Source organism: Periophthalmus magnuspinnatus, chromosome 5 (assembly GCF_009829125.3).
Source record: "Periophthalmus magnuspinnatus isolate fPerMag1 chromosome 5, fPerMag1.2.pri, whole genome shotgun sequence".
Taxonomy (NCBI): Eukaryota; Metazoa; Chordata; class Actinopteri; order Gobiiformes; family Gobiidae; genus Periophthalmus; species Periophthalmus magnuspinnatus.
In genome coordinates this window covers 23,019,455-23,031,633 of record NC_047130.1, presented here as the reverse complement: position 1 = coordinate 23,031,633, position 12,179 = coordinate 23,019,455, and the positions used below count along the sequence as shown (strand labels likewise).

Sequence of the window (12,179 nt, the reverse complement as noted above, 5' to 3'; positions counted from 1 at the left end):
TGAGGAGATGGATGGCAGGAAACAGGGTTGACACAGTGATGTGGTCCAGACCTGAAAGATTTTATGTGCGTGTATTTGGAGAGAAGTGAATATATTCCAGTGAATGGAAAATTAGGCTAAGAATAGTGTCAAGTATTATTTAAACATTGAAGCAGTAATAATAAAGTATTTACATTTCATTACTGATACTGATTTTTTGGTAGTGGCCGCCAGCTGTCTGTCTCCATGGAAATATTATTTATACATGCAGATATTTACCGTGGAATATTCCAGTCAAAGCAGATACAAGTCTCCTATGGGAAACTTAAATAGTGCACCATTGGAAAATTAAACTGAAAAAAAACAAAACTAATAGGAACACCTTTTAGCCCTTATTTATTGTTATATAAAAGTAAAGTTCACTCAAAATCTTCCTTGAATGTGCAAAATATATCATTATAATTTTGGGCTTGACTGTTTTTTCTACCGAGGACACAAACATGCAGAAGCCATGTCAAGTGTGAATATAATGCAGCGATGCAAAAGAAAATGTTTCAGGTTAAAAACATTGGCATCTGAGGCCATACAGCAGCTGTACTGTTCCCACTGAGTCATTCCTGGAGTTTACAGGATAAATATAGGAAATATGTAATTTAACATCCATGAAATGCCCCCTGGAGGCTGACAATTACATAAAGTGCATAAATGTGTTTACAGCAAAGAGACCGTACTTTATAAAGAACATCATTAGTGCGGGGATGCCTTCAAATGTTAGTGTTTTGTGAAAATAAACATCAAAATTGTAGTATTATTCTCAATTATGTATGGCCAAAAATTGTGAAATCTTCACTTTCTTTCACATCATCTTGTATAATAGATCACCATTGCTCTAGTTTGTTACCAGCTTTATGAAATCAAAGTGTGAATGCAATAAAAATTTTAAGTGTTTTTAAATTTAATATGTGTTTAATAGACACAATGCATTTTTTTGTTTGTTTCTTCCTATTATATTTAGTGTGGTCTAAATAATGCTAATCCAAAATATCCTGAGATCTTCTTAAGCAACCATTTAATTCTGTTTGCCATTCATCACAATTAGACCTGTCACAATAATTACTATATCAACATATCATTCAATATATGACAGATGGAACAGTAATTTTTGGGGGTCATTATTCATCCTTTGTACTTTTTCTTTGCAGTAGTGGGATATTTATGGTTATTTTTTGCAATATGATAAGATTTGAGCTGTAGAAAGGTGAATTATATATATATATAAGTGTTGCATTGTGCTATTTAGTTATTTCAGTTCATGTTTTGTTTTTAACATTGTACAGTTAGTGTAGTTTTGGGGGATAAATCTGCTTTATGGTTTGGTTTCAATATTTTTGTTTATTGTCTATATTTACTCACAGCAATATATCGCATTTCAAAATGTATTATTGTGACAGGCCTAAACACTATGTACGAAACGCGCTGACAATCTGACATATAACTAAAATTCCTGTGCATTTATCGGCAATTTGTTGAGATTTGTGGCTCTAATTCCTAAGACAGACAGTGACTGTATTTTTAAACACACAGAGCATTCTTGCTTTTTGCTGCTCTGAAGTCAAGCTTGGATTAATCTGCCTTTGTAGTAACTCGCTTTGAAATAATCTAAGGGATTATGCGTGCTAACAGTACCACTGATTAACTGCAGCAAGTCACTTTGTAATCCCCCCAGGAATAATTCTAGTTTTGGATTTATTTTAAGAAGTGAATGGGGCCACACGCCAAAAAATAAAGCGCTTAAGATAAAGTATAAACATTTAGTAGAGTAATGAACCACATTTCATTTGTTTTTATAATGACAGGAGCAGACAAGATGGTGCACTCTTTTCTGTTGTCAGGTTCGGAAAACATTCTTAAAAAATGACAAAAATGTAAAGATAGTTGTGCAAATATTGAGAAAATTCTAAAAGCAAATATTTGGGTTTAAGAAATGTACAAATGTCAAAATTGTTGATGATTCATCTCTAAAAATGCAAAATTAGATATATATATAATATTTTTCACCATCTTAATTACTAATGCCTATATTTTTGCTTTGTTTTTATTATTGTACTATTTCTGCACACCTTTAAGCACTACAAAAATGTAAAAATATATTGTTCGTACTTTTATAATTTATGGCATTAACTTCAGAATTGTAAAAAGGTACATCTCACTATGAAACACTGACAAAAGAAGAAATAAAAAAAACTAAATAAATCTTACTTCTGGATATAAAAATCATACAGTTTTGAGATTACGTAATTCAGATGTTTTTCAAAAAGTTTTTAGAACAGAAAACCACACTGGAGGTCTGCACTGTACCCAGTCAGTATCGATCATGTTCAGACAGGGGCAGAAAGCTGACATTGAAATTTGACCTTTGAACCCCGCATCCCTGCAAAGTAACACAGAGGACTGCACCGGGCTACAGCGGCACGTGCTAATGTTAGCGATAGCCTGCCACCGTGCGCAGTCAGGCACAGGTGCTAATCCTGACACCTCCTGCACCAAAGCAGATTATGTGACACATATCTGAGTTTGTCTGTGCACCCCTGGCTTTCATGTGCGCTTCTCTCCGCTCTTCATTAGACGTTTAAGACGCCAGTGGAAACATTCAAGGCTACTGGCTCTTAAACTCTCTGTGTTTCCCATAGGTTTATACTTAGGCCAGGGTGGAGCAAGCAGCCCATGTATCATAATTTTTGTCAACTTGCTTAGACTAAAAACCAAACCATAGTCCTCTCTTATAATGGGAAACGCTGGCTCTCTAAATCACTGGTTCTCAAAATGTGCATTGTTTGCGATATAGATACATTCTATTCCCCCAATAACAAGTAGAAAAAGTTCTTTACTTGTTGTCAATTATCACCACAAATGGCAATGTTAAAGTTACATTAGAAGTTTGCCAATTGTTAGTCAATTAGCCAAGGTAGCCAATTGTTACATGAAATACTGTTGGAAAGCACTGCCACTCTGCTCTAAAATAGAAAGATAAACGATGTCTAGTCTTTGTTCATCCATGTTTTTTGGCAGATGTTGACTGAGTGTTCGGTCGATTTGTTTTGGCGCAGCCCTAAACGCCAAAACAGTTAAAGGTCTAACTCATCACTCTCATATTTACACATTGATTTTTGCAACAGTTCCAATATGGCACATTGGATCAAAATAAATGTTCTCAATTAGACTCTCAGCGTGTCTGTTGTTTTCAGCAAGCTCACACTTCATCAAAGCTTTTAAAACTGTGAATAATTAGCTGAGTATTAGTTTTATTTTGATAAACATTAAAACTTTAACTCTACAGACACCAGCCACCATTATAAGTAAATTACAAATAAATAATGAAATACCACTGTTATGTTTACTCAATAGTATACAGTCATACATCCATTTTACATGAAACTACCGGTAATTACCGTAGTATAGTGGGGGAAAACTATGGTATTTTCCATTGCACCAGTTGCTTCTTTAAAGAGATTCAGAAAAGCTATTAAATTATATGTATTAGGACTAATAATCACTGAAGTATGTCCAAAATAAAATGAGTAGTTTGTAACAATAATATCATTCATTTCAAGTCATCATGAACCTTAATGGGCTCAGATACACACATTGTTTTTGAAGTGAATCCCAAGGCTTCAAATAGTAATCAAATCAAATACTCGTATGCACCAGTAAATTATTGACATGTGCAGCAAAGCTTTACCCAAGAGTAGAACTAAAAATGAACACAAATCTATAAAGCGATTAGAGCCTGACATTTTTCCTTGTTTATTTTATGGGTCTTGTCATTTATTCCTATTGACCGTCCATTTTAAGGATATTTAGTCAATTGATTTTAAAGAAAAACACTGGTTCTGTTCATCTCTTAAAGGACTCGGACTCAGTTTGGCTGGTTTATTAGTCTTATAAGGAATACAACAGGAGAAATGTGGCGTGCAGAGAGGGAATTTGTCAATACCGAAGAGTATGTTAAAAAAGATGAAAATATAATCTGAAAACATTACAGATTTGGTGAAATGGTGATTGGTACATGGTCCCAAGTTCGATTCTCAGACCATGTGGGGCCTTTCTGTGTGGAAATAATGTAATAATGAGTCCCTCAAACTGTGAAAAAGATTTTACATAAGATAGTACAGCAATGTGTTGAAAACCAAACATTTAATTTAATAATTTATTGGCATTTATTGGAAGAATTTGAAGTGACAATTTGAAAGTTAAATTTGGTGTGACTGAGATAACAACTCAACTCTATGTATTAAATTATTTATTGTTTAAAGTAAAGAAGTGATTAAAAGGTAATACTTTAAGAGTCCAGCCAACTTTTAGTCTGTCTTTAAAATGTATCATGACACGATAAGGAGGAAATGATAAATCTAATAGTTTTGTTGAAGAGGTTCTTGTGAAGTTAAATGGAGGAGGAAAGGTCTTAAGTGTGTTAAGAGGTATTGATGGAGTGAGTTTAAACATCACGATACAGCACTTTCACAGAGTGCACCAAAATGTAATCAGCGTGAGGGCCATACCAGGACAGATGTTCAATACCAACTTTACATTAGTCTGATCTTGCTGAGTAACCATAAAAGTTAAGAAGCTGTGTCCGGAAGATGGGAAGTTTTAATCTGGAACTGCCAAAGTGCTAAAAGTCAACATTTTCCGTATACGTCTTTAACAGCACACCAAATCATAGCAACCCTCTGTATTCAAAATGTATTTCTGTGAAGCCTTGATTATAATGAGGATTAAGAGTGGCCCGCGTACAGAGCCTTGTGGCACACCCTTGATAATAGTTAAAGTGTCAGAACTATTGACGTCATAATAAATAACATACGAACAAATGAAAAGCTTTGGTCTTCTAAAATCACTAAATTTTAATTGTGCAAAATATAAAAATGAACAGTCTCAGTCTCATCAAATACTCATTTTCAATATTAGCCGATTAAGTTTACTTTCTTTTGAACTGCATAGCAACTGTTTTAGTTGCCATTTTGTCTCTATGAAAACCTCAAATCGATATTTGAGTCTGAAACTATACGGTCCCTGGATATTTTGGAGTGCAGTTTTGCTATCATAAGCAGTCAACATTGTTTACACTGGGGTTACTTCTATAGGTGTGTATTGTACAGCAGACGGGGTTGTGGCCAGTTAATGAGCCCCCATGTTGAACTCAGCTCCCTCATAACGCCACTCATTTCCTCCCTGTAGATGTAATGATCGGAGTGGCCCTACGGAGCACCTGTCTCATCCACTCTCCTGCACCTGCCAACTCACACTGTGGCCCAAACAGGTGGCCACCAAAACTCCCTAAATTATTCAATGTCTTGCACAGAAGTGAGTCAATAAAAAAGCAACATAATAAATAGGATTATGGAGAAAGATTGCATGTATGTTAGTCAAATAAAAAAACGGCACAGTTTTGCATTAGACTTTCACACGATAAATCCTATGGGCTGGGTGCAAATACATCTTTTTTTTTTTGTCTTCAACCTTCTCCTTTTGGGCTCTGTTTAATATGTAAATAATAAGGTATAATTTCCGCATATAACCAAAATTAAATTACGACTGGTTCAATTTGTAGATGCGTAGCTATTCTTTAAAGCACCCATACGTAACCTTTTAGCGTAACCTTTGTTTGTTTGTTTGTTTCCTTTTCTCTCTTTTTCTTTTCCTCCAGAAAGTTACCTGGTACTTGATTAATTGATTTTATCTTTGTAAGTAAGTGTTATACCAAAACAAAATTGACAGTAAGAATTGCCACATAAACAATCAAAATTCTTCACTTTTGATGTACTGAATCAGTCAGTATGTCACACTTTAAATTTAACTACAAAAAATTACAATTATTTACATTTTTGGGCCACCTGTACGTAATATAATGTACTATAATAACTGTTTTCTTCTTGTTGTTCTTAGGGCAGAGGTAGTGCTTGGGAACATCATAAAGAAGAAAGGATGGAGGTATAAAGCCACACTTTAATCACTTTTGGTATTTTTAATTTCCGCCCCACCTGCCCGCCTTCCTAATCTGGTATCATCTCTTTGCCTGCACATATTGGGAGGAGGTAGTGTGTTGTGAACTGGAACATTTTGGTACAGAGCTGAAAGATTAATGTGGACAGCCTAGCCATGCTTACAGCCCCGTGTCCATCCTCAATGAAGCTAAATAATGCATCGGCCAACACTAATTTGTAATTTTCTATCTCTGTCTTTGATTGGCATCTCTATTGCTCTGGAAAGTTAGAGCCTTAGAGTAACCACTGATGCATGTAAAAGTAGAACAGAGACCAAGATATTGTTAGCGCCTGTATCACCTTGGCTTACAACAAATGTGCTAAGAATTCAAGATAATATCACAAACTTTGAAATCAAATGCTGTTAGCAAAAAAGTATTTACTAAACTATCACTATGTTATGAATGGGCTGTTCACTTTTTTTTTGATTGGTCATTGTATATTCTCAAATAATTCCAACAAATTTGTATAAAACCAAGCACAAGTGGGCAAATTCTCACGTTTTTTTAATGATTTGTCTTAGAAGATAACTTTTTGTTTTCACGTGTATTATTATTTAATTTTTATTTTATTTATTTTATTTATTTTATTTATTTTATTTATTTTATTTATTTTATTTATTTCATTTATTTTATTTATTTTATTTAATTTTTTTAAAGGGACCATATACAATTAGAACAGAAATGTGTTTTTATCTCTCTTGTTTCATGCAATTTTAGTACCAAAGTTAAAATATAGCATGTGTACACTATATTCCGCTGCCGTTGTAATGGTCTTTCCTTTCCTATTTGTAGGCGTTCAAGTTTGGTCATAACAACAAAGATTTTCTGGGGTGGGAAGTAAGTAAACGTTTTGTTATTTTGATTGATTCTTGTTTGAAAAAGTGAGAACCTCTAGATAGTAAATTAAACTGGCTCCGCTCTGTAAACACTCCATATTTCATTCCAGATGTATAGCCCTAGCCCTTCCTCTCAGAATCCAATAGTTCCTCATATACTAGCAGTTTCATTTTTTCCTATAATTGCCTCTGATGTCGTTTGTTCTCTTGCAGAGCTGAGACTGAAAGAGGTTTATCCCGAAAACACATTATAGAAGGTACGTCGTCGTGCTGCAGATTATGGGATTAAATGCTGACAAAACAACAACAAAATTCTCCCATGTTGATGACGCCTCCTGGGAAATGCGTTTGAATAATTAACGCTTTGAATTTTAAAGGCTTTTCTATATGCACTTATTATTCAGACTTGATTAGTTTTTTTATGAAGAACCAAAAATGTTCAGTAAGAAGGGGTAAGAAGGAGATATATGGACTGAAATAAGTATACAGTGAACAAAATAGACAAAATACATACGTTCTATAATATATATTGTGTAACATATAACTGTATAACCACTATTCTGTTAACTGCTTCAATTATTTTGTGCATAAGTCATAATTTGTATTTACAAGCTTTTCTATTTTAGGTTTAAAGGCATCTTTAGAAAGACTCCAGTTGGACTACGTGGACGTGGTTTTTGCAAATAGACCGGATCCCAACACGCCTATGGAAGGTAGTATTGTCACGCACATGTAAAAGTTAAGTTTCCATGTCTGGGGGGACATTACATTGACTTTTATTCATTTTGTGAAGACTGAGACTAATTAGAATTATACCTAATTTATTTTTAACACTAAGCCATGTTTTTTTAATCTAATATTGAAAGATTTACCTTGTACAACAACTATTGATTAATACTGACAGACTAGAAACATCCCACAAAAGTTATAGCTTTGGAGAAGTTCTGCACAATAGTCATAAAAATAGAATAATTAACAATATAGTTTAGAACTTGTCAAACTCACTCAAATCTTTGCACTTGCCCATTTTAGCATTTCTGAAAATAATTCCCTCTCCACCTTTATACATAATATATATATATATATATATATATTTTTCTCTGATAAATGAATCCATTGATGTGGTTGATCTGTGAATGCTGCTTAGTAATAATATACCTCATCTGATCCTATGAAATGTTTATTTTTAAATTGTCCATGTTGTGTCCGGGCGCTCCCACCTCCACAGAGAAGTCAGAGAGATGCTGAGGAGGAGACCTTTTAAAATGGCATATTTGTTGGGCTCAGCTGGTCCAGTTGGCATCTGCACTTCCTCCCAGAGGTTGAAGGTCAAAAGGTCTAGCACTGGCCAAGTTTTTGCTTTTCCCTTGTTCTACCCTAGCAACGTGTAGCTTCTGCTGCTTAAAATGCTAAAGTTCAGATGTGATTTTGCATACTAAAATGGTGGAATGGGTGAATTTAAGTCTTACTTAACCAGGCCATCTGTGATTCTCTTAGTAGTTACAGGGCAAAGAGAGGTGAGCCGTGTTTATTTTGGTTCAAGTAGATATTACAGTCTGTGGGTACATTTATGCATAACCCAATAACCAGATCTGATTTTTACTGTGTGTTTACATGCACAAAAGAAATCTGATCATCCAAAACACATCTGTCAGTTAATCAATGAGTTTTGTTTACTGTACAACTGGAAATGTTGTTTTTCAAGGACAAAGTATAATTAACATTAAAATAAGTTTTTCAATCTGTAACTTAAAAAAAATATATATATATATTTTTTTTTACATTTTTGTCTTAAAGCCCCAAGACAAGACTTTTTGGCTAAAAAAAATGCACTAAGTATCTAATGCGTTTCCACAAACCTGACTCTTATTTGGCCTGGAGGAGAGCCTCTTTCTGCTTGATTACATGGAAATGTTTTCCCTTTGGCTATAATATTCCACAGTATGGCATAAAACTTATTTATATCAGTGGAGAATGTTTCAAAGTATGGCTTTAACTTTTTATGTCCATGGAATCATGCAGATGAATATCCTCACCAGAAAGTTGCATACTATTACTTTAACGTTGGTTTGCTTTTTTTTTTTGGATATTTGTCAAAACCTGCAGAATTGTGAGCAAACAAAGAAAGAAATGAAATTATTCACATGTGATGTACCTGTTTGCATGACATTTCAATAATATATCAATATAATCTCAATCATTCTGAACTATCTGACTCCTCTGAAGTCAGATAATAATCAGACCTTTGGTGTGCATGGAAATTTATCCAGTATATTTACACGAGTAGCTTCATAAAACATTGAACATGATCTGAAAGAAAGAAATCTCATATTTTCTGTTTTGTCATTTGTGTCTTTTATTATGTGATAAATTGCTAATGAATTTCTTTTGAATGTTTGACATATTTGTTTGGGTCTTTCATGGACACAGAAGTGAGAAATACAGCCTGTCTTACTTTGGGATTACATTGTTCATTGGCAAATTAATTTGTTAATTAATGTTAATTAGGCAGAGAAGTTGTAATGTTCTTTTCAAATTAACTAACTCTGTTTCGATGTGACAACAGTGCCTTTGAAATGAACCTGAATGCCTCATAGAAAACTGTACCTTACAAACATATATAATTTTGTTAAATGATCATCCAAACATTTCTTGCTGTTGCTAAACTAACTGTTTCTCATTAGTTTACATGTGTGAATTTGCACAGTTGTTACAGGTATAGCTTAAACTTAAAGCTATATTCATTTATCTCATAGCATGATTAAACTGAAGCAATAAGCAGACAACACACTGCATTATCGAGGTGTGAACTGCTGTTGTTCCTGTCAAACTGTGTCATTTATATGCATTGTAAAACACTGCTTATAATCACACCTCAAGTCAATGATGCAAATGTCGACTTACATGTAACCAGACAATGTTAAACCATGAGGTGGAAATAGTTTTGTAAGGGGTAGAATGGGGAAGCATGTCATATTTCTATGCACTGGTTGTCGTAAAGAGGAAGAGATGTAGAGATTGGAAAGAGTGTTGCTATATTTTGATAGTTTGAGTTTCAAAAGTATCAGGTTGACCGTGACAGGAAGTAGGAATTGGAGGGGAAAAAATGTTCCTGATTGATTTCTTGTTTGCATATCAAATAACTGAAATTTCCATGACTTGCCCTAAGGTTCTGTGATCATTCTTGACTGCATTTTGGTCCAATTGCTCATATGTCATTTTACATTTTACGTTTTGATTTCCAATAACACACATAACACAGCAACAGTGTACAGAGAGTCAGTGGAGACACATTACTTCAGCGTAACAACAACTACACCATTTACCACAGTTAAAGGTCAGTTGATAATCCATTTGGTGAAAATACGTTTGTGTGTTTCAGCTTACAAACCTGTCGAACAGTAAGAGAGCTGCATGTATGTAATCCCTCGCTGACATTCACCGAGCCTTTCAGTGCGTTAATAGGAAAATAATCCCCAACATGTGTTATTTATAGAAACAAACATGCATTTATCAGCCTGTGGTGAAGGACTGTAAGTAGGCTATTACTCAAAATCATAGCATGTACTACTACTACTACCACTACTAATGGACCAGCCTTGTTAGCCTTGGTTCCTTTTCACATACTTAAATGATTGTATTACTATATTTACTGCTATGTACTATTACTATAGGCAAACAACAGTATTGATATTTTTATTTCTATTTCCATTTCTTCAGTAAAAGGAACATTTTTTTCTTTCTTTGTGACCATTAAAGTCCAAGAAATTCATATCAGCGCTATCAACTTTAATATAATGTGCTCCTCTATCGTTAACATGCACTGCCTTTTGCAACGTGTGTTTTCTTTACAATACATTTTCAACCTCATTAATCAAAAATACAAATAATAGAGTTCTTTTACAGCTCATTGTCCTAGAATATTGTTGTTTCCGTTCTTCCACATCTCGGTTCTTTCAGTAAATTCATTTCTCGTTGCTTGTGGTGACAGATGAGATGCACAGTTGGAGTAATGAATTGTCCCATTGTTTTGTTGCAGAAACGGTCCGAGCAATGACCCATGTGATAAATCAAGGCATGGCTATGTATTGGGGCACGTCTCGCTGGAGCCCCATGGAGATAATGGTGAGACTCATGTTTGCAGATATATACAGTGTACATTATAGTCCGGATATGCTAGATGGGTTTATCTGCTGTACTGTGTTTACGTCAGATGAGGGACATGGTTGTTCTGAGCAAAGAAATGTGCATTGAAGTAAAAACAAATACAAAACTATATAGAAACTAAGAAAAAGTAAGCCATTCAACTGCAATTGTTAATGTATTGTTGCAAGACTTGGGCATATATTTCTTGCAGCAAGTAGGAGTGGCATTTTTTTTAGAATTAAAGAAGGGGGTATTGTTAAAATATATGTTTATGGAGATTCCTACCATTTAACAACATTGTTCCTTAATCAAAAACATGCCTAAAGTGTTTTTAAGTCCATGCATCTTTGAGTAATCTAGCGATCTCTCCCAGGCACTATTCAAACCCTCTTTACAGTTAGTACGAGTCTGTAAATGCTCCTTCATGGCAATTTTTCATAAATATGCAAGAGCAAGGTATAAAACGATACACTACAACTTCACAAACCTGATTTGATGTGCAACAGTTTCATTAGCTGAATACGTGTTGATTGTGATAGCGCTCTGAAGGGGGAGTGACTTAGCATTTAAAACTAAACTGAAACTAACATTTTAATACATTGTTTGCAACATCCCTATTTGACTCTTATCTATTACACATATTATCCTCTATAGTTGGTGCGTATAATAACATAATTACTAATATAATCACTTTGGCTTTTCCCATTATGATTTTAGGAAGCCTATTCTGTGGCGCGGCAGTTCAACCAGATCCCTCCCATCTGCGAACAGGCCGAGTACCACATGTTCCAGAGAGAGAAGGTGGAGGTGCAGCTACCGGAGCTCTTCCACAAGATCGGTGAGGCCTGACATAAGCCTTCAGTGGATAATGGTTTGGAGGCAAGAGCTATTACTGCCCCACCTGGACTCTGACTAGTACATAAAAATGATTTTGTTGGAGCACTAAAGCCAGAGGAAGGGTTTAGCCTTGTGCTGTGCGCCTCAGAGATAAATTTACACTGACATTTCTAGCTTAGCTCAGGCAGTCTCTAGAAGAAATGAAATGTGCAACTAATAGCTGTTCATTTGTAAGTACGTTTCATTGAAAAGAATGGAGAATGACTCTTTGTATGATATTTGCAAGTAAGGGTGGACAATATGGTGAGAAAACAAAGCATTCATAATTCCTTGGA

General features: G+C 34.7%; 1 protein-coding gene across 6 annotated transcripts in view; it reads left to right on the top strand.

The window, feature by feature from the left end:
* kcnab2a (potassium voltage-gated channel subfamily A regulatory beta subunit 2a) overlaps positions 1-12,179 on the top strand; it is a 123,871-nt gene that overhangs the window by 96,025 nt on the left and 15,667 nt on the right. For all 6 annotated transcript variants that reach the window (XM_033966698.2, XM_033966697.2, XM_055221946.1 and 3 more), the window contains 6 exons: positions 5,926-5,970; positions 6,818-6,862; positions 7,075-7,118; positions 7,488-7,574; positions 10,901-10,986; positions 11,725-11,845. In XM_033966698.2, coding sequence (XP_033822589.1) covers positions 5,926-5,970; positions 6,818-6,862; positions 7,075-7,118; positions 7,488-7,574; positions 10,901-10,986; positions 11,725-11,845 — 428 coding nt within the window. The remainder of the gene's footprint in view (positions 1-5,925; positions 5,971-6,817; positions 6,863-7,074; positions 7,119-7,487; positions 7,575-10,900; positions 10,987-11,724; positions 11,846-12,179) is intronic.